The sequence below is a fragment of the Aedes albopictus genome, chromosome 2 (genome assembly GCF_035046485.1).
Source record: "Aedes albopictus strain Foshan chromosome 2, AalbF5, whole genome shotgun sequence".
In the NCBI taxonomy this organism is placed as follows: domain Eukaryota; kingdom Metazoa; phylum Arthropoda; class Insecta; order Diptera; family Culicidae; genus Aedes; species Aedes albopictus.
The window spans coordinates 489,570,275-489,594,197 of NC_085137.1; the positions used below are offsets into that span (position 1 = coordinate 489,570,275).

At 37.5% G+C, this 23,923-nt stretch overlaps 1 protein-coding gene across 2 annotated transcripts in view; it reads right to left on the reverse strand.

Annotated features, from left to right (window-relative positions):
- Positions 1-23,923, reverse strand: part of LOC109423294 (rap guanine nucleotide exchange factor 4) — a 957,479-nt gene that overhangs the window by 790,294 nt on the left and 143,262 nt on the right. For both annotated transcript variants that reach the window (XM_062854198.1, XM_029870605.2), the window contains exon 2: positions 11,041-12,390. In XM_062854198.1, the coding sequence (XP_062710182.1) occupies positions 11,041-11,087 (47 nt within the window). In that variant the 5' untranslated portion in view covers positions 11,088-12,390. The remainder of the gene's footprint in view (positions 1-11,040; positions 12,391-23,923) is intronic.

The window sequence follows — 23,923 nt, forward strand, 5'->3', positions numbered from 1 at the left end:
AATGAAATGACATTATTTTAGTGTCAATCTAGGCAAACGGTTAACAGTTTTCATCATTAATATAAAAAAAACTTTAACCCTATTTCACTAGTTTTAGCAAAAACCTTAATACAATCCCAGCAGCAATTACCCCAGCTATGTATAAACCTGCTACTACCCAGTAACGCTTGAAACGTCCATCGTTACGTCGTAGATTCTCTCTGCAAATATGATTCCATATGTTTTCAAAGGAGGCGTTCATTCCAGCCAAGGTGCAATTCGTTCGATTGATCACATTCAACTGATTCGGATACAATCTATCAAAGTCAGCATACAGCTGCTTCTCTCTAAGGTTAGTGGAGTTCACGAATAGGATCGTACTGCGGTTAACCACTTGGAGAGGAATTCCATTGGAAAAGCCCACTGTAAGTATGCTGATAGCGTTTGATGACCAGACCACCGAGTAGGAATGAGCCAACGATAGAGATTGACACGGAACGAATGAACTATTCATCGGTTCAAACATTCGCAGTTCCATGTCCCAGCACTCCGAAGAACTAGAACGCTGAAGGATGAACCGAAACATTCGTTGCATGTCGCAGCTCCCGTAGATGATGTATTGGCTAGCGTGCTGTAGAGAAGGTCCAGTGTGGCCAATCTCCAGACAGGGGCTGTAAAATATTTGATCCAGGAGATTGTCCTCCATGCTGTCTACTTTGGCGATGGCTATTGCAAAGAATTTTTCCTTTGGCCTGACGGTGTCGGTGGACGTCTTGGCGATGTACCATGATGCAGGTGGTTTTGGGCAACGTTCGTATATTTCACGTGTTTGGGCGTGGCTGCAGTAGAGAAGGCAGCTGACGCCGATTATTAGAAACCAAGAAGGAAACATCTGTTCGAGGCAATTGTGGACAAGATTAAAACCTTGGTTGCCCTAGTCAAAAGCAGCCTGCAGGAAGAATAAATAGAGTGTTGCTTCTATGTTGGATAATTCAATGCAGCTGTTTTTCTGCTCTTGCCTGCCAATCAAGTGGCGATGTTGTATTGCCTTTTATTGGCCTCGTCGTCGGTGGTTGTTTTGTTCGTTGGTTTAATTTCACTGAATTCTATGAACATCCCCTATTCAATATCAATTCCTAAGAGAGACTGTTTGTGAAACAGCTCAAGTCGGAAGCAATGTAGATGGAGGTGATTTACAAATCACCTCACACGAGGTTATTTATAGCGAGCATGTTTCAGTGGAAGCTACAGATCAATCGATGAAGGAGAACGCGGAAATGTTGAAATTTTATTACTCGAACGGTAAAGTGGTAGATGACCTACGGATCCTCGAGGGAGATCGAACACTCGCACGTGTGTTACATTGCTTCCTGTAATGGATGCGTACATGCACCCATTGCATGAAGCAATGTAACACACGTGCGAGTGTTCGATCTCCCTCGAAGATCCGTACGGATGACGATTTGTCGATTGACCTCGGTACTTTTGGAAAAGATGGTCAAATGATTCGGGAAAAATTTCCAGCAGGACTGGACCTCGATCCTGTGCTGGAATGGTAAAACCAGAGCTGGTTACTCAATGTTTTTAAATTTTAGCGCACCCTATACTGCAGTATGACCGGTTTCCATACAATCCGGCGGCCAAAAAACATTTTTTTTTATTTCTTCGTATCATTTATACGTAAAGTAACTCATATTTGATGTTCCCACTTAAAAAATAATTTTCTAGACACATTTTTGAAAATGGCGTATGGTCCATTATTGTGATTTTTTTTTGAAAATGTGTGTTTAAGCCACATTTACGATTAACGCTGCGGTTATCATATAAAAAGCCGAAGTTCGAACATTTACGGCAAAAACAGTTTGAGGTTTGGAACTCTGCAAAAGGATGATTAGTAGCCAATAACTGACCAAAACTGCTAAATACACTGATAAAATATAACATTCCCTAAATAAAAAACGTGCAAATATGTGCAGCCTAACTCTTCGTGAACTGCTAGGAGCCCGACCAGAAGCTCCTAACAAGATAATAACAAAATTATAACAACCGTTGTAAGAAATAACAGAATTTGATACAATTTTGTTGTAAGGATTCTTATAGGTGTATAATTATAACAGAATTGTAAAAAAATGTGTTATTATTTTAAAAACAAAACTTGTTTTATTTATTCAAACAGATATATAACACCATTTGTTACATTATGCAAATTAAAATAATTAGGCACCGATAACATAATTTCGTAACACATTTTTTGTAATATTTGCTATATTTTTGTAACAAAATAATTTCAAAATTTGTTTGATTTTTTGTATTTGCGAGAAAAAGTTGTATCATTCTTGTTATATTGATCACTTGAGCCAAAAGACTTAAAACTAAACTTATAACATAGATAGCATTCATTTATAACGCAACGCTAAATGTTTTAACATCCCCTCCTCTCCCGTTACGCTTTTTGTATTAAAGTCCAAATTTTTTTGTATGGACCGTAACGCTAAATTGTACTTCCCCCTCTCCTTTGAGCGAAACGTAATTTGTGTATAGCGTCATATTTGTTTAAATGTAACAGAACTTGTTATCACTTATGTAGTTATAATCTGCTAGAAGCTGTAATAAAAATACTGTCGGAATATCAACATGGTTTGTCGGATGTAAACATTATTATCAAACTGTAAACTAGATATATAATTAGCTGCAAATCAAATACTTCACAGCTATCTGTTTTCTTAATTTTTAGGGTTCTTTCATTGCACTCCAATCCAAATCGGAACTTTTCCGTTTACAGATTTTTTTAGCTTGGGTTAGTTTTCTGGCACAATTGTAAAGTCTTGTCTGGTGTGAAACAAAACAGGTAAACATTTACAAACTTCTCCTTCCTCAGATTATTAGCTTTTCTTGCTTCTCTGTTAACCCTAGTTTTGTATTCTCATGCGATAGATAGGTTCATGTAAAGAACGTGTAAAAAGATTTGAAACATGTTCATCAGATCGTTTTCAAATTTTGGCAGGATGTCAAAGACAGTAAGAGAGATCACAAGTAGAAATTTGAGGGCCAGCGGGGAAAAAATAGCAAACAGGAAATTAAAATCATCCCAAATGAACATCGTGTAACTTCGAAACTGTGGAAAAGCCGCGTAAAGAAAGTCGTGTAAAAGTGAATCCAGTATAGAGCAGTTTTGCGCGAAATCTGTAAACGACAAATTTTTAATATTCGGTATCGGACGAAACTTTGCCAACGTATTCCGCATAACATTATAGGTGTTTTGACGTGAGAGAAGATCGTTTGGTCTCGAGAGCAGGGATGCCATACATACAGATTTATCTGTATTATACAGATTTTTGAGCTTCCATACAGATTTCGATTTATATGAAATACAGATTTTTGAGCTAGAGGGACCATTTTATTTTTATATGGGATACAGATTTTTCTCCCAAATTTTGTATGGAATACAGATGTTTGAAAAACGTGATACAGAATTTTCAAAAAAACATCTGGCATCCCTGCTCGAGAGTAACTTTTGAGACGGACGTATATGTTTTTGACATGAATGTTCTTGCAAAAATGTAACTCCATTCGTAATCCATTCGTTATAGAGAAAAAGTGTCTGAAAGGAATGGTAAGAAAACAAATGACTTCTGTGAAAAAGAATATACACTGAAAAAAAAAACACTCATTAAAATCATATTTTAACACAAAAATTCAAATTCCCAAAATACCGTATTTTTTACACTGAAAGAGTATAATTTTGTAGGAAACTCGGCTGTTTAAGTGATAAAAGAAACACGGATTATTAAAAAAGTTTTCCTAATAGTAACTTTGGGCGGATTTTTGAAAAATCACATTATTAATATAAAACTATGTTTCAATACCAGAATATGCTTCTACAAAATATCGAATTGTAATGCCTTTAATAATAATCTTCCTTAAAGTAACAGTTTCTGAAACATTCGAATTTCGGATTTAACTTCATGAGTGTTTCAATATGTTAGAAAATGTGCCCTTTAAGTTATTCGTGATGCTCGATCAACAACACTATGTTAATTCCAACACATTTGTCTATCCCAACAACACAACTTTCTCTTTAACACTCACTTGATTGGACGAACCGTTTGAAAGTTATAGGAAGATTGCGATCTTCATTTTGTAGAAACAAATGAAGTTTCCAACGTTTCATGGAATGATAGTAATTGGTTGTTTTTATCGTTAAACTGTAAGTAAGAACGAAGAAATATAACTTTGGAATAAGTAAATTCTCAGTTCGAAAATCAACCATTTGTTTTATTGATTTAAAGTCTAGTTATTTTTCTGTGTGAGCAAGTTTCAGGCATAATTTGGCCGACAAACCCCTTAATACGACGACAACAAAGCTGCCGATAATACTCAAAGACATCCTATCTTAAACGAGGGGTATTGCATGTGCTGTAATTTGCGTCCAAATGAACATTTTTCCGTTACATGGAACTATGTTTCATATGCCTTCCATTACTTTTGAGTTGTATTTTACACAACTGACGTATCTTTATACGCGAAAACATGAGATCGATTTCAGAAAATACCAAAACAGTACTGGCGCTCTAATTTCGTCAAAATAGTATACCAGGTAATGAATGTTATTGAACGTGGAGGAAGAAAAAGTGGAACTAAATAATTATAACAATCAAAAATGCCAACAATGCTACTAATTCTGCTCAATTAATCATGGATTTTGATTATTCTACCTATTCGGCTTCGACCTAAGGGAGCATCCATTAAGTACGTCACACCAAATTTGGAAATTTTCAATCCTATAAACTTAATGGATCACTCCTTATGTGATAGATTCCATTTCATTGCTCAAAATAAAATATATTTTTTCTACAGTTGGTATCATCTGCATATGATATAATTGTGATCGATTAAAACAAAATTACTAACGACAAATCAAGCCTATTATATATGTCAACGAGTTCAATGTGACGTCATACCACCCGGCTCGTGTTCGTCTGACATACGGAGATTTGAATGACGAAACTGGTAATACGTACACGCAAAAAAATCCGTTCCGATATACGTGAACTCCCAATCACGTCAACGGGAACAAACGGGAACTATGCATAGCAACGATAACAACAATAAGAAATGTACACCGTGAACTAGATTTCACGTTTTCTAGAACGCCCATATTGACAGCTGGAACTAGTTCCAGTTCACGGTGTATATTTGCTTGTTCTCATATTTGCGTTTGTTTGTTCACGTTTATCAGAACGGTTTTCTGAGCGTGTAGAACCAGTAAAGCTTCTATCACCGCCCTCTTCAAGTGCTGTGATGGCCTCATTGGCAGAGCCGCCAGATTTCTACCGATGGTAGGTGTCTTGGTTCAAATCCCGTTCGGATCCGAAAATTTTATAATGTACTGGAAATTTTCTTTGTGTTACTTTTTCTAAAAATAGAACAGCACACTTAAAAGTATTCACCCAAAAATTGAGTATAAAAATTAGTTTTTACCCTAAAAGGTGTCGAAGGAATTATAACACAATTTATTATAATTTTGTTATTTTCTATTATATTTCATGAAATAAGTTTTGTAATATTTTTGTTATGAACATAACAAAAGTTATTACATTTTTGTTCTTTTCAGTGGGAACTTTGTAAGAATGTTTGCTATTTTATCTACTAACTGTACATGTTTTATAGCAACCTTTGTTATAAAAAATATTGTAACAAAAAAAAAAACAGCTTGTATATGATGTCTAAAGTTTTTAATAAATTTCACCATTTTATTTTCCGTGTAGCTGCTATATTTGGTGACTTCTAAATACAAATTTATCACCTTTTTATTTTTTTAAGTGTCTTTTTATGAAAACTTTCCGATAGTGTGCAAAGATGTGGTCAAATTTATACATTGATTTATCAAAATTCATTGATTAAGAATCCTTATTGTTACTTCTGAAACATTATTTTTCTTGCAAATCTCAATTTTGACAATGTATAATGCACCGATTTTTTAAATAATCTTAGTAGAAGTGTTTGCTGTCGAATGACTATCAAAAATATAAATTAGAGCAAATCACTTTTTGATTTTTAGCCGCCTGATAACCCATAGTGTACTGGTACGCCCAAAGGAAATGATTCCACTCAACATTGCGTCTAATTAAGAATCATTCCGGAAAGCCCCCCTCGTGCATTATTTTTTATCGAAGCTTTTCTGTAATTGGAAGTACTATGAGTTTTGCAACAATTATTTTAAAAATTTCTTGAAAATTCTCCAGAATCACCTCCAGCGACACCGCCATAAAAAATGTTGAAATGCTTACAAAAAGAAGATTGTCGCCGGATATCTTGGAATGATATTAGCAAGAATTTGTCAAAAGATTAATTTTTGTATCCCTTAAAATGCATTGCTGTCTATGGATTTTTTGAAAATGTTTCCAGAGATTCTTTCAGGAGTTCCCCCAGGAATTTTCCTTGGCGCTTCTTCAGGATTTTCTCAAGATATTTCCCAAAAGATTCATGTTGAAACTGGTCTACGGATTTCCTCAGACAATTCTTCCGAAATTTCTCCCGAAATTTTTTAAAGGATATCATAGGAAATTCCTTCAAGAATTAATACATAAGTCCATGCTGGTATTCCGTTATGTGTTTTTTTTTTCAAATATTTCTGAAAGAATTCATCTAGAAATATTGTCCGATTTTTTTCTGGAGTTTTTCTTTGGGATTTCTTTTTAAATTCTTCTAGAAATTTCCCAACATTTCGCCTAGGAATTTCACCAGGGCTTTCTCCAGGAGTTTCTCCAAATTTTTCTTCAAAAGATTATTCTACAAATATTCGGAAATTATTTCCAAAATTCCTCTAGGGTTTTCGATAAAAAAAATTGATAAATTTATCCTGAAACCTTTTCAGAAATTGTTGCTTGAATTACTTCAGAGGTTCCTTCGTGTATAACAAGGATTTTCTCGGGCATTTATATGGAAATTCCTCTAGAAAATTTTCACGAGATTTCTCTGGAAGTTCCTCCAGGGGGTTTTCCAAAAGTTCCCTAAGGAATTCCTGCAGACATTGCTTGAAGGATTCGTTCAGATTTGTTTTTGCAAAGATTCTCTCAACAGTTCATGCAGAAATTTTTCCAGAATCAATTCCTTAACATTTTCCAAGGAATTTTTTAAGGAATTTCCAAGATTTTTTTCTATGAATACCTGCGGAGGGTTTTCCAGTTCTTTCAGGTGTTATTCCAAAGATTCCTCCAAAAAAAATCCTTTTTTTTTATTTCATCAGTGGTTTTCTAGAAAAAACCTTCAAGATTTTTAATTAGTTCTGCACCATTTCCATTAGACAATTTCTCCAGGTAGAAGTTTAGGGTTTTTGTGTACAAATCAGAAACTGAATGAAAACATTTTCAGACAATTAATTCAGATGTTAAAAAGAGTTCTTACAAGGTTCCTTCAGAAAATCTTCCAGGGATTCATCAGAAACTTATTGAGGGATTTCTTCCAGAATTCCACCAGTACTTTTGTCTGCGATTTCTGCAGATATTTTTGAAGAGATTCCTTCAGAGATTCCTCTATGGATTTTTCCAGGTATCATCTCAGTGTATTTTTTATGCATTTTTCCATGGAATTACTTGCAATGTTTCTTAATAAGTCTCTCATTAATATGATTCTAAAAATCAAGAGACCCAAACAGCACACATGCCACAGAAGAGTCATGAAAGCGCAGATTTTTGGTTGCCCTGGAGCTACGGTTATGCAATTCCAACCCAAAGCTAGATTAACTAGACATTGGCTCGTGTGCAACCAAAACCTGCGCTGCCGTGACTCTTCTGTTACATGTGTGCTGCTGGGGAGGTTCTCTTAAGGTGTTTCTTCAGGTATTTTCCTAGTTATTATCCTAGGCATTAATCTAGGAATTGCACACTTCAGAAATTGGTTCATGATTTTTTTTTCCAAGAATCCCTCAAAAAATTTTCAAGAATTCCTTCTAGGAGATTCTTTGAAATTCCTTCTGGTTTTTTAAGGAATCCTTCAGTAATTTTTGTGCAATTTCTAGAAGAAGTTCTAAAAAAAAATCTCTAAAGTCATCCAAGGAGATTTTTCTGATGGAACCTCAAGACCATTTGAAAAAAATCTTGTTGAAATTTCTGCAGAAATCACTTAGGATATCTCTCAATGAATTCTTGGAGAAACTTTAGGAAGAATTCCCAAAGCAATATAGGACTAGAAAATAATTTTGTATAAGAACTTCTAGAGCTCTGGAAGAATACTTTTCTTGAAGTTCCTGAAGCAATCCCTATAATTCTAAAAAAGTCTCTAGAGATAAAAATATCTTCAGCAATTTCAGAAGGAATCCCAGTAATAATATCTGATAAAAAAACACATAAAGAATTTCTGATGGAATCATCAATAGAATCCCTGAAAAAATCTTAAGAAGTACTTTTGAATGAAACTCTGGAAGAATATCAGAAGGAAATCCTTGAAGGAATCCCAGGAGAAATTTCTTAAAAACTTCCTGAAGAGACTTCTCGGGATATACTTGGTGGACTTCCGGAAAAAAATGAGGAATTGATAGAAAAATTTATTAATTTATTTAGTTATTTCTTTGTCTTTGACTTAGTCGTACAGACTGTTCTAATATTAACTATACTAATTTACGTATCCCATTTCTAAAAGAATCAATGGACATATCAAACTCGAAACTAACACTTACATTATGAGAAGCTCGTTTACATACACCTAATGGATTTCTTTGACTTTAGCTTGTTCTGTAGCTCTGAGCAGCGAGAAACGTTGAGTTGCGAAAACGTCGGGGAGGAACATTCAAAAGGACTTCAACAAGAAGCGCGGGACAGTCGAGTACACCATTGATAATTTCAAATAAAAAAAATGTTGAAGCTTGGTTCTTTTTGTGGAAAGGCTTCCCATGTTGATAAGCTGGCAACGGTCGGGGTAGCTAATTCCTGGAGCTAATTCTTGGAGGATTTTATGAAAGTACGCTTGGAGAATTTCCAAAAAAAAATCCGAATAACTGGGAATGGATGAGTGTCTGCAAAGATCCCCAAAAAACTATTGAGATATGTCTAAACGAATTTCCGTAGAAATTCCTAGGAAATATTTTTGAATAAAATAATTAAGGAATCCGTGTAGAAATAATTTGAGGTATCCTTAGAGAAAATTCCGGATAAATTTCTGGAGTAATACGTGGAAGAATATCTGGAGGAAACCCCGAAGGAATCTCAGAGGGAATTCCTGGTTGAGACACTGAAAGTAATAATGGCAGTATCTCAGGAGGAATCCCTGAAGAAATTCACTGGACGCAATATTGTGGGAATTTTTAATGGCATCCCTAGAGCAATTCCTGAAGATATCTCAGTTGGAGTTCCTGAAGAAATACCTGAACCAATTACTGATGGAATATTTGAAAAATGAAGAAACCATTCAAAAATCTGAAAAAATTATAACGAAATATCTGAAGGAAAAATCCATTGAGAAATTCCTGTTGATATTTTTCTAAACGAATCCCTAGAAGAACTTCCAAAGTCATTCCTGGTGGAATAACCCATAGAAATCTAGAAAAGAAATGTAGGGAAAATTCATGAGAGAATATCTTAACCCTTTCGGGACGACTTTTTTCTACACATATTTCGGGAACGAAACGAAAATTCGTTTTTTGAGTGAACATATAGCCTTTCACTTTGGTGTACGAAAAAGGCAAAAAGCCACTTCATATTTGATATGTCGCATTCATGGGTTTGGTTGATTTTTATACTTGGCCACCTCCGGCGGGACATTGGAACCGATTCCGTAACACAACCGGTTCAGATATGGTCTGAGACTATTTTCTTGCTTACTGTTCATTTGGTTATCAAAACAGCAGCGGTTTGATATGTCGCATGCATGGGACACTACCGATTCAGATATGGTCTGAGACCATTTTCCCGCCTACCATTCTTCAAGTTATTCAAAACGCCGTAGTTTGATGTGTCGCATGGATGGGTTTGGAGCGTTTTCATATCTGGCCCCTACTTGGGGTACCGGTCCGGAACACCTAAATGACCGATCCGAACCATTTTCAATAGGAAACAATGGGACCAGATTCCGCGTCGAACAAACCGTCGGTCATTGAAATCGGTTAAGGTTTACTGCCAAAAAATGATGTGAGACTTTTTGTAAACATACACACACATACACACACACATACACACACACAGACAGGGATGCCATATATACAGATTTATCTGTATTATACAGATTTTTGAGCATCCATACAGATTTCGTTTTATATGAAATACAGATTTTTGAGCTAGAGGGGCCATTTCATTTTTGTATGGGATACAGATTTTTGAAAAGAGTGATACAGATTTTTCCCCGTTTAGCGCCGTTATTTCATCCCAAATGAAGAGAAAGGGACGCGAAATTCAATTTGAATTTTATTTATTTTCCCACCGACGACGGCGCTTGGCGCGACTTTTCGCTTCGGAAAATCAATTTCGCAAAGTTTTTGTTTTTGCATACGCAACAACAGATTTTTGAGCTAGAGGGGCCATTTCATTTTTGTATGGGACACAGATTTTTCCTCCAAATTTTGTATGGGATACAGATTTTTGAAAAGAGTGATACAGATTTTTCAAAAAATCATCTGGCATCCCTGCACACAGACATCACCTCAATTCGTCGAGCTGAGTTGATTGGTATATGTGACTCGACCCTCCTGGCCTCCTATCAAAAAGTCATTTTTGGAGTGAACATATAGCCTTTCCAGTACACTTGGTGTACGAGAAAGGTAAAAACATTGATCTAAAAAAATTACCTCTATGTCCCACACTAATGAGCATTTTCTATGAAAAACAACCAATGCGCACTTAATTCTGTCCAGTACTTTATATTTTATCATTTTGCTTGAAGCTTTGGTTCAAAACTATAATCACTGTATGATGGATCTTTTTTTTGACGGTCACTGTATAGTACTTTGCTAAATAAGTACCATGCTAAATAAACGCCCTGCTCTAATTATAAACCCTACCTCCCCCACATAACAAAAGCATCGTTCATGAAAGGAGCCAATTTCCGGCATATTTACAACGTCAACCTTACCTCTTATCGATGGCCGTAATCCACTCCATGGCCATTTTGTTCGTCATTTTGCAGGACAGGGAATTCCGGGATATTTGACTCGCGCTATTGAATTCTACACCAGCGCACTTTCAGCCCACTTCTTCCGATTGTTGGCGTTGATTACGTGCCCAATAATTAGACCTCTTGATTATACTACTAGTGGGTTGAGCTTTCTATAGGGATGGGAAACACACTTTACACTTCACTACACAGCTGGACTAATTATTTTCAATATGCGTGGTATAAGAGGTTGTGGAACTTTTCCGCGATGTTTTCACTTCTTTTTTTCACGGTTGACTTCAAAACTCATTTTACGTTTTAATAATTAACTTTATCCCAAATTCACTTTCCCTTTTCGTATTTTCAGACTTCTTTTTTTAACTTGGTTTGCAACAATTTTCGTTTATACCCCCTCTACTTGAGTTGAGTTGAAGCACTTTTTTTTTCAATTTATAATCATTCACTTTGTTGTTCTCTCGTCATTCTGTTCCTTGTATTCAAAACGATCCCCGTTTAGCGCCGTTATTTCATCCCAAATGAAGAGAAAGGGACGCGAAATTCAATTTGAATTTTATTTATTTTCCCACCGACGACGGCGCTTGGCGCGACTTTTCGCTTCGGAAAATCAATTTCGCAAAGTTTATCCTCGTGGAGCGATTTTCCGCCGAGTTGAGTCAAATTTGTCCCAGAATTGGGGATGTTTCAAGTACTAACCAAACACACTTCTCGGTTTGGGAAATTCCCTCTGGTCGTACGGTGGCGGCGAATCTGATTTGGCCACATCACTCCCAAATGGACCTTCGGACATATGTCCCTATTTTTTATTGCTTCTTCTCTCTAGGACAACTTTTGGCACCGACTATTAATGAGTTTCCCTTCGAGCTGGGATGCTGGAATGATGATTTCCCATTTCAGTCAAGTACCATCACCTTGACCGGATTCGTCATCGTTGGCTTCTTCCCGAGCCTGGGCCTCGTTTGGGGATTAAAATTTCATATCTCTGCATCCAACCATCGTCAAATACACCGAATCTCCTCCGCCTCGTAAGCCCAGCAAAGCAGTTCAGTTTAATCTTTGGCCCTACGTTCGTCTCGCCTCGCCACGCCGGCCTCGCCCTTTGGGAACGATGAACGTTAGATTTTTGTGCAACCAACCGATGGAAATTTATGGAGTTGCGCTCGGATTCTCGGTATCCATGCTGGAGTGCTGACCACTACTGTGTACACACTTCCCACTCAGTACACATCTGGGAGTACTGTTTTTCAATAAAGTTCACCGCACCGGACTACAGGTTCTGCCGGTTCTCGTTGACCATCTGACCAGGAACACCTGTGACGGAGAGAGATAGAGAAGACCAAGTTTAAATTAGTGCTGCTGTTTTTTGAGGATGTGAATTTCGGTGAAACTGAGAGGTTATGCATCTTCATTAAGGATACGTTTGGGATGAACCAAACTATGGGGATTATTTATAATGAGAGCGAGAGGTATATGTTGTACGTTACTGAAGTTGCGAATTTGCATCAGCGGTACATATTGAATGAACAAATAGCATAACTAGGTTTTTTTATATGGTGGGGTTCCACGGGGGAGGGGAAAGAGTTTCCAAATGGATATCGTTTTGATGTTGCATTGATGATAGACTTATGTATATTAATAACGTATGCATTCAAAAAGACACTTTTTTCGAAATGAACTAGTCTAGTCTATACATTAAGGTGGCCCACACTTATATGAAAAACAAAAATTTCGAAATTGCCAAGTCTTACCTCCTAAATCAGTTGTTTTGGACTCCCAGAAGCTACGTTCAAAATTTGAGCAAAATCGGTTGAGCCTAAGGGGGCGCTCAAAACGCTTGAAGTTTGTATGGGAAAACTTAGCCAAATGTATGCAGAAATTTTAGGTTTTCGAATTTTGCCGCTAGGTGGCGCTGTAAGCGTTCAATAATCAAACCCTTCGGTATTATTGTAGGTGATGCCAAACAACTTTGTAGGTTATGCCAAACAACTTTGTCGAAGACCGCAAAGTGATCCAACGTCTGTTATACCCTAGGTAAAGTGAGGATAAACTTTATTGTTATTTTTCCAATACATGTAAAGGAATAATATCAATAATGAAATCTCAATACTTTGCCTCACTTTGACTCACATCGACAAACAAATCGCTTTCGCTCTTCGTACATATGTACAACAGAGATGGTTATATTTGCGGTTTAGGGGAAGATGATATAGATCGATGAGATTAGAATTGAACCTTATGACAACTAAGTTGCCGGGTCATTAATTGGCTCGGTAGTTTAGTTGATAAAGCACTTGTCTAGCGAATAAGGGTCGTGAGTTCAAATCTCACCTGAGCTGTGGATTTTTTCCCAATTTAACCAATAATTTACCCATCTGTACATATGTTCGTTGAGTTATTTGAATTTCATAAAAACAGTTGTAAAGTTGTGAAAACATAACTATGAACTATAAAAATCAAACTACCGACTGTGGCGTAGTCAACCACTATCTGCAGCATCACACTACAGCTGTGTACAACTAGCGGGGCGTTTTTACCACGTGCTGGCAAAAATATATACATCTGTGAGACTAATTTAGGGATAATATAGACTGTTTCAGAAATTATAAATACATTAACGATTGACTGGGACTTCAATTAGAGCACAAAGTTTCTTCAAGCTCTCATAGTAAACATTCTGACGAAGCAAATAATACCAGCTCTGATGATGGTCATTGTGAGAGTTGAAAAAATAGGGCAATGTAAACTAGATAACTAAAATATGGAGTTTTTTTAAGACACTGGACGCGTTCAGTGCTTCCAGTGAGCTATTCGCTCTTTGAAGGAAGCACGACACTAGACAACGGACTAGCATGCGACGCCCAGTGGCACAGCCAAAAACTTTTCCTGACTGCTGCGGCGGGAATCGAACCCACGCTCCGTAGCACGGTGCGACTAAATGCTTGGTGACACTAACCGCACGACCACGAAGCCACAGCATACTAGAAAAGAAAAAAAACCTCACAAATGAAATATTTATTTCCAAGCACCATTAAAGTTACTGTAACAGTAAGAAAAGACATTTTCGATTAGTAAAAGTAATTTTCACTGGAATATTTCGTCAAGATCTATCATTACGTGCCTACTCAATGCAAAAATGTTGTTTCAAATTTCTCAACAATACCAGTAGCAACGAACGTTAAAAGTTTCGTAAAGCCACCCGGTCGGCGCGGGTGTGTTCGTTCTTTTTTATTCGCATTTTATCATTATGTGCCGGTGGTGCCTTCGCCCAAGTCACACTGAAAACATAATCCGAAATAGCAAAATATTTACTTTGTCCTACAGCAGTTGTTATGAAGTTTCTCGAAACATATTATGTCATGGATATGTCGTTTTCATGATACCTAAAACCTACGCACAGTGATCTTCTATTTAGAAGTCTTATTAAAGAATATTTTTTGTTTTCTCAAACAAACCTTGCATGTTGTTTTCGATTATGTTGGGTATGTTCTATTTAGGTACACTTTGTTTGTTACCATACATGCTCAGTATGTTCTATATGTCATATTAGAGTAACATTTGCAGTTTCTTGTTTAAGACTTGTTTTCAATCATGTTTAGACAAAACATAGTATGTTTCGTATGTTTATAATTAGTCGAATTTTGGTTTTCTGCAGTATGATAGAAAACATGTATAACATAAACCTAATTCATTTTTTTTGAACAGGGACATGCTACACTACCATTCATTGTTCATAGAAATGTAGAATCGATTTTTACCTACGTAAAAAAATATACTCCTAACAGAATCTTAGTTATGAATACCTATATAAAAAAAATGACAGGAATATATGTTATGTACCACAAAATATATGATTATCTATAAGGGCCGATTTTACCGAGCATAATGCTCTTTGAGCCGCTTCAATGTATAAACTGTGATAATTATTTGATACTTGATATTTGTTGTCTTTTCAAATCGTGACAGAAATCAAACCGTTCAAATACCAAACCAAACATGAGAACCAGCAACAACCACAACAAAAACAATATCAAGCCATTTTTGAATCATACATATCTCAAAACATGTATCATGCCATGTCACAGAGTCCCATTTAGTTTTATTTCTAGATTATTAAATTTTTATCAAATATTCTATTATGTTTCAATAGTTTGTGTTATGTATGTATAAACTTGACAAATTCTTGAGAAAAATAAAGCATGTTTGAGTTTTTGTATTAAAATAAAATGAATACTATTTATTTATTTTGATGCAAAATTCTTCGAAAATACTGATATATAAGGCGCATTAATTTTATCGGGGTACAATAGTCTATTTCACCGTAAAAAATGATTGGCATTAAAATTTATGATCACAGTTTGGCAATTAAGCGTTAAAGTGGCTTTGTAGAATTATTAATGCATGTCGTTTTTCGCAGTTGTCGGTTTTTATTATTGACATTTCGAAACTTGATTGCCAAGGCACTGTTTTCTAGAATTTGTTGAAAATATATAATGCAAAACATACTAAGGTACATAATTAAGTATGCTCAGATTCATATAGAACATGAATATGACATCACAAAGATATTGCGCAGGCTCCACCTTCTGCGCTTCTTCAGTCGTATAGCAGTCTGAAAATCGGATTTATTGTTTCAAACCAAAACTTTGTAACTGGTCATACTGGAGTCGAAATAACTTCTATAAGACATGTTGTTTTACTAGGGCGCGGAGCACCAAATCGAAGTCGCGATTTTAAAGCATTCGCGTCGATGTAAATGTAAGAATACATTACATATACAGCAAGTTTATGGCACGCGTGTGTTAGAGCCGGAATTAGATCCGTTAGGGGTGGTTCGGCCGTGCGGTAGCCAAAGATCGGAGTTGTGCGGTAGCTTTGCAGCTAATCATCCAAATTAGTGCACGCTTGCCTTTGTGATTCGTTCGACGTCGCGATACACAGACAACCAGCGATGGAGACACATAAATGGGTGAGCTCGTTTCATGCTATTATTTTATTGTGAATGTTCGTTGTAAAATAACATGACTTAGATAGTCGTAGACTTTTTTTTGTAGCGCACTTTGTATAGTCCGCCACTTCAAGTAACGGCGCTGACCCTTTTTTTGCAGACTAGATTAAGTTTTGAGAAGAAACATTGATCGATCATCTGACGTGAATGATCCATTGTTTGCTTTCCGCGTGAAGCGAACAATAGCGCGAAAGTCTTCACAACATGATTCAAAATCAAAAAGTTATATGACCAAAGTGAATCATGATCCTACGATACATTCGTTTAGTAAATAGGGTAATTCGCCAATTGTTGAACACTACCCAAATGTTGAACAGTTTCTGAATATTTTATTATAAATCTTACTTAAGTAATTTTCATCCAACGTAAACGTAAGATGTAGATGCATATACATGTGGGTCATGATATTGCATTAATTAAGTTACATAATTATACATATTTACGTCAAAAAAATTGATTGAAAATTTTGTACCGCTGATGACGCGAAAACTGCACAATTCTTAAGATTAATTTTAAGAAATTGCTGTTACGAAATAAGCTTTGCGGGCAAATCGACCACAAAAATCAAAGGCACACCATAGTTACAAGAACTGGAAGGATGTTATTAACAGTTTAACATTGTTTAAAATCACATTTTCATTGTAATTTAAGTTAAAAAAATATTTTTCTTATCACACTATCATTATGCATCCATGATCCAATTGTTGAACACTGGCATAACCTACGATGTTAGCATGACTGCTAGAATTTTTTTTCACTTTACCTAACCGTGCATTTCATGGGGTTTCAAGGGCGTTCCAGGGATGTTCTAGGGGTGTACCAGTGGGCTTCAGAAAGATTCCAGTGGTTTTCAATGGGTTTCAAGGGCGTTCCAGAGGTGTTCAAGAGGAATTCAGAGTGTTAAGGGGCTCCCAGGAGTATTTTAGGGCGTTCCAGGAGGCTCAGGAGCAACCCATGAGTTTTCAATGGATTTCAGGGTCGTCCCATGAGTGTTCTTGGGGGTTGAGTGGGTCCCATGGGTTTCTAGGAGAGTTTCAGGGGCTTTTAAAGGCGTACTTTTCTTCTATCGTTTTCGCTTCTAATCAAATCTTCTCTGCCATTTTTGCATCTAGTCATGTTTAAAATGGTTTCAGTCCACTAGAGCTCTCTTCCAATGTGCGTTTACTTGTCATTTAAATGAATTGTCACTAGCTCGGACTAACTGGGCACAAAACACGAAAAACCTGAAAAAAAAAACCGCCAGAGTGAAAAAATATCGGATGTCGGGTCAAAGTCGGGTCAAATTTTATCAAATGTTGGACCACTGTTGGACTCACATCGGATAACTGTTGGGTCTATGTTGGGTTTGGTGGCCAAAGTAAAAACAGGTGAATGATAGGTTGATGTTGGGTTATACGTCATCAATTACGAACAAAGCTTCAACCGTTCAACAATTGGCAAGAACCGTCCAACATTAGGATGAGCTAGCTTAAGGAAGCGTTCAACATTTGGGTTACAGACTTCCCATACAAATGTTCTATTTTCTCTTAGAAAATGGAATTTAAGAGAATACAAATTCAATGGGCAGTATAAGGGATAAGTAGATCTAGACGTTCACTGGATATTTTTCAACTAAAGTGGAATTATGCACGGAAAAACAAACGAAAACCAAAATGCCGGTACTAACCGTTCAACAATTGGCGAATTACCCTATAACTCTAAGCGTCGCGATCAGTTCATTCCTGTGTGGATTGGTCCAAAGATTTCTACTTCATATTGTGGTGGAGACGCGCGATACCTGACTAGAGGATCCTAACAAGAATATATCATAATTATATCTTATTGTGATATAACTAACAAATTATGATATAACTTTGTTAAGACATAGGCTGTTTATAACTTTTTCAACTGATTTTGTTATAAATAAATCAGAACAAAATCTGTTATAACTATGTTATTTTTACAACTGAACAAAATGATCAGTTGAAAAAATAACATAATTATATCAGAATATGAAATAATTTTTATTTTTAATTATATTACAAAAAATAAGAAATTTGATTATGTATTCGTTTTTTTATTGCTTGTAGGGCAAAAGGTCGATGGATAGAATCTAAAGGAACAAAAGATTTAAAGGAAAAAAAGGTCGAATGGACAAAAAACGAATTATCACAACTTCAAATACAGGTCTAGCCACTTCATGTGGCATGTCTCGCTTATAAGGAAACAGCTTCATTCTGTGTCATTGAAGAATTTAAGAAAAACTTTCAATTGCTGTTGAGGGACTGCAGTTTTGCTTGTTTTTTTTTTTTACTGCGCAGAATGCCGGAAGCGTATCCGGGTACCCTGAAAATTAAAAAATACTCATATTTTTTTCAACTTTGAATCGATTTAGGTAAACTTCGACTCGCCTAAATAAGAAAGCATTTATTTTATTGGTTATACGAATAGAACGGTTGAGTCACGCGGTATTGTCAAATATACAAATTTTCTGGAACATGTCCTTATACTATTCAGGGGCCCAGATGCAAAGGGGTGTAAGTGATCATTTTGAGCTGAGCCTTTTTAAAAAAAATCTTCAGATCTTAAGCTAAGAAGCGCAAAGAAAAAACAAAATAAAATCATCTCCGTCCGGAAAGAATCATATCGACTACAGCATCTTTGTCGCTGCCAAAAGGCACCCCATGACGAAGCTCAATCATTGTTCCGTCGGAGTCCTTCGCTCCCAATGCGAAGTACCATTTAGATTTTGACCGCATCTCCCACCCAAACTAACCTCGAGTCGCCGCGAGTAATTTACGGCTCCAAACCCACTAACATCACCCTATCACCCTCACACACACCACGTCGTTTGTGCCTGCCCACCGAGCGACGACGTAATGATTGATCATGCAAGGATCGACCGACCAACCACGCGTGGCCGCGTGTCCTTATGTGCCAGCCGACGACGACCGAACCATCGCACCACTGCCTATGTACATATAAGGAAATTTCCACCACCGCCACAGCGCAGCGCAATTTTCTACCTCCATTCAGTTGCTACCCGTCCTTCAAGAAGATTGCGTGCGCGAACATAAAAGACACGCTAACTCACACCGACACAGCGGCTGTGTTGGTCGCTCTCAAATCGACCCTCTTTACATGCCGCACATTTTGTGTGTTGCATGGGTCGTACTCATTCATGTGTTCGGGTGCATGAAGCCTTCTCATGTGCGGAAAACACACATTTTTGGAACGGCTGGAATATGGAATCCGATTCCATGTTTGTTTTTATTTTGGGGCAATTTAAAAATTCATGTCATTTTCATGATTTTCAGAGGTTTTTTCGATCGAGCAGCTGAAGCAGTTGGAAATGCGTCAAAAACATTTCCATTTCCATCTGCTTTCCAGCTCTTCGATGGAAAAAATTCCGAAAATCCACCTCATGTTTACATGTGCCAAACTGTTTGGCCGCGGCTCGGGAGACGTTTGACTGTTCCGTTTCCACCGAGCCGCACAAAAATGAGTATGAGGCCGGGAACACATGGAATGTGTGTGGCGCGCACACATTTTAAACACATTCGGTCATTTGTGCATGTGTTGCAGCGCTCTGTGCGTTGCCAGCACAGCCGATGAGCGAGAAAAAAATAGCGTGGAGTCTTCATTCAACCACGAACCTGTACAGAAGTGAAATACAGTAGTTAAGTAGTTTGTAGTGCAAAACCGCCTTTTCCTCCCCAGTGGAAGCCACAGCATAGGACCGGTAGCTCGATGGGAAGGAGGGGAACTTAGCCTTTGGAAAGGCTGTGGCTTCCACTGGGGAGGAAAAGGCGGTTTTGCACTACAAACTACTTAACTACTGTATTTCACTTCTGTACAGGTTCGTGGTTGAATGAAGACTCTTTTATGTTCGCGCACGCAATCTTCTTGAAGGACGGGTAGCAACTGAATGGAGGTAGAAAATTGCGCTGCGCTGTGGCGGTGGTGGAAATTTCCTTATATGTACATAGGCAGTGGTGCGATGGTTCGGTCGTCGTCGGCTGGCACATAAGGACACGCGGCCACGCGTGGTTGGTCGGTCGATCCTTGCATGATCAATCATTACGTCGTCGCTCGGTGGGCAGGCACAAACGACGTGGTGTGTGTGAGGGTGATAGGGTGATGTTAGTGGGTTTGGAGCCGTAAATTACTCGCGGCGACTCGAGGTTAGTTTGGGTGGGAGATGCGGTCAAAATCTAAATGGTACTTCGCATTGGGAGCGAACAATCATAAATAGTCGACTAGCAATTTTTTCGTCGTTCTCTTTGTTCCTTGGAAACAAATGACGACGGGCCATGCGAACGCCACCACTGTTATTCCTGTTTCAGTGCGTATGAAACTGCAGCCTCGCGATAGCGCTGTTGGTAAGAGAAAGGTTCATTGTTTGACCTTTCATTTAAATCTTTCTATTTTTGTCCTGCTTCTGACAAACAAGCGATGGGGGAATAGGGGCACTGCCAATTACGTAGAACCAGTAAATCTTCTTTCGCCGCTCACTTCAAGTACTGTGATAGCCTGATTGGTAAAGGCGACTGATAAATAACGATGTACGATTATCGGTTCAAATCCCGTCCGGGTTTGTCAGTTTTATAATGAACTCGAAAGTTTTATTTTATGTGAGCTATTATGTTCTAAAAATAGAATAACTCACTTAAAATAATTACCCAAAAATGAGTATAAAAATCTAGTTTTTACCCTATTTGTTTCTTACCCAAATTGAAAATATCAAACTGTATTATAATTTTGATATATTTTATCAAAAACTCAGAACAGGGCTTGATATATTTTTGATATATTTGTAACAAACTCTGATACGCTTTTGTTAGAACCCTTACGATTTTTAGTTAGAAGTTTTGTTATTTTTACAGCATCCTGCATCTAAATTATAACTGCCCATGTTAGAAAAAATCTGTAGAACATAATAACATACTTTGATATAATTTTGTTATGGTCCCCTAGTCGAGTAAGATTTTCTTTTTGGATTGTTTAACTGATGAAAAATGGTCGAGAGTATCGTGTTGTTCTTTGCTGTGCGTGCATGCATCGCTCCTGTATGGAGTGAGTATCGCAGCATAATCGTCCACGATCGCAATTATCTCGCGTAAAACGAAAACATTAGATGCGCGGGTGTTTAGTATTATGTTGTAACATGTTGTGAATGCATATGGTTTGGTTTATTGATGTGTCCTTTGTTGCGTTCAGTTTATTCCTGCGTGGAATGGTCTTAAAGTTTCTACTCCCTGATAGGGTGGAGACGCGCGACAAGATTTCTTTTATTAGATATGTTTTCGTATAGAAAAGTGGACGATTGTGCGCGAAAGTTAGTGTTTATTAATCCATTGTCAAATTACATCACCAACCATAGGTGACTCCCAGATTGACAATGTACTCTTCCCTACTAACAAAAAAATCCTTCCTAAGACAAACGTGGAGATGCAGCGATTCGCGGTCTTTATAACAACGTTTGTCTCACCAACATTCCCTCCCATCCTCGATGACCGCAAGGACGTGGCCGGTGCCGTTTTTGACCTTACTGTGCACATTGAGAATAGTAAGCTAGTCCCAAGCCCTATTCATTGGTTCCTTGTGTAATTTCGATTGCTTTGGTCAATCACGGAGTAACAACTACGAATTGTGTGGTCATCTATGCTCATGCTCATGCTCATGCTCATGCTCAACACCAGTAGCAACGAACGTTAAGCAAACGAATGTCTTAATTACTGATTACTGCATTCGTTTTTACGGTATGATAAGCTTTCCCATCTGAAGGATTAAATGGACTGAAAAACTAAATTAGTTTAAATTAAATGTGTTTAGGAAAGCTAAGAAACTGTGTGATAGGGTACCGAGCCACTCGGGCAGTGGCTTCTATTTTGGGCACTTTTCCGCTAAACTCAGTAAATTTTGAACCAATTGACTTGAAGTTTTGTACACGGCTATATACTATACCTATCTCCCCGCGTTCCAAAAATTGTGTCAATTGGTATGAATGTAAAATGTTATTTAAAATTGTATCGATTGTACGACTCGTGCTGAAAAAAATCAACTTTTTGCAACTAGTTACATAAATATCTATAATGTAATAATATTTTGCGGCCACACAACCTTTTTCCGGCCAACGATGGTGACCTTTTCGACCTAACCACATTTTCGGCCTAATGACTTTTTCGACCTAATAACGTTTTCGGCCTAACGTTCTTTTGGCTTATTTCGATGATACTGTATATATTTTGACTTTAACTGCAATGGAAAAGCATGACTCTATTTAAGTCTTAAACTAAATCCATTTACGTAATGGATCCATTTAAGTATCTCCGGCTCATTACTTTAATGGAGGTTTGAGTGTACAGTTAATTTATAACTTAACATAGAATTGCACCTAACCAAACTCTGCATGAGCAGAATTTGTCATGAGTTGACTGATTGGCATGTGTCAGATGAGGAGTCTCCATTTGTCCTTCTTTGCACTTTTGAGTGTTCCTTCAAAAACTGTACGTATTCAGGCGTCCCTACTCAACAAACTAGGAAACCTGCACTAATTGGTTGCGACCACATTTTATGGATAACTCGCTTCCATTGCTACTCCAAGAGAGTTTCATGGTGGTTTTGTTACTACAATGCCCTCCATTGTGGTATACCATAACTATTGCTTTGAAAGAAGCTTGTCCTGCTGCGGTCAGTGCGGACCGCAAAAGGTATTCCTGAATGGAACTCTGATCTGTTCAAGATCAAAATATCTTAAGACAAATCAGTCTTTTGTATAGCTACGAAACTCTAGCTTCTGCCCCGAGTATTGTAGTGTAGCTATAGAACCAATTTAGTGGGCACTAAAAAGCTCTGCTTGCTTCAAATCTCCAGGAGGGATTTGAGTATTTCAAACATGTTTTGAACTCTTGTAGTTTTCTATTTGGGTATTTTCATGGCGTGAAATTACTCTATAGTTTTATCCCGAAAGGGTGCGTCATATAAAGAAGGAATGAGTTCCAGATTTTTCTGGTTACCTCGTTTCTTCTGAATTGCTTGAAACGCATTGTCGATTATCACATCTGTGATGTTCGTCTGGCTAACATGTCTGTTCATGTGAACCACGTATGTGGCAGCCCTAAACCCACCTAATGCATCTGACAGCAGCCAACATCTATCGTGTATCCACAATGGAATCCTTTGTGGGTACACAAATGTTATATACAAGATGTTGAACTCTTAAAAATGGCGGCCCCGCACCCTGGTGATGTGAACTCACCGGGTAAAATAACCGCGTGAAAAAAAAAACTTCAGTGTATAATATCCACGTTCATCGTTCTCTTACGGACAAACTGATCTTTTTTTTCAAGTTTTGAGCAAAAAATAAACCTACTGAATCACTTACGCATCTTCAGCCTCACCGAAGTAAGTGAGAACGAATGGTTTCCAGTCAGTTTACTTCACCATTCAACCACCGACCGATGAGGAATAGTAGTCACGGTTGGTTCGCTTTCTCTTTGCTCCCTGTGCGTGTTCGTTCGCAGTGATGGTTGGCGCTGATAAATGATCGTATTTTTTCATATTCACTCGGATTCAAGCACTGCAAGACATCCTTTTGAAATTCATCCATGAGTTGCTTTTAAGATTTGTCAAGATTTTCCTCCCGACATTCTCACAGGAGTTCCTCCGATTCTTCAGAATTTCCTACGGGAATTCTTCCAACAGTATTTTCTGAAATCCCTCAGAAAATTTTTTCCGATACATATTCCTCCAGGAGTTCCTTCCAGGGTTCCCCCCAGGATGTCTTTCTGGGATTCCCTCAAAAGTTTTTCTAGGATTTCATCAAGAGTTCTTTCTGTGATTCTATAAAGAGTTTCT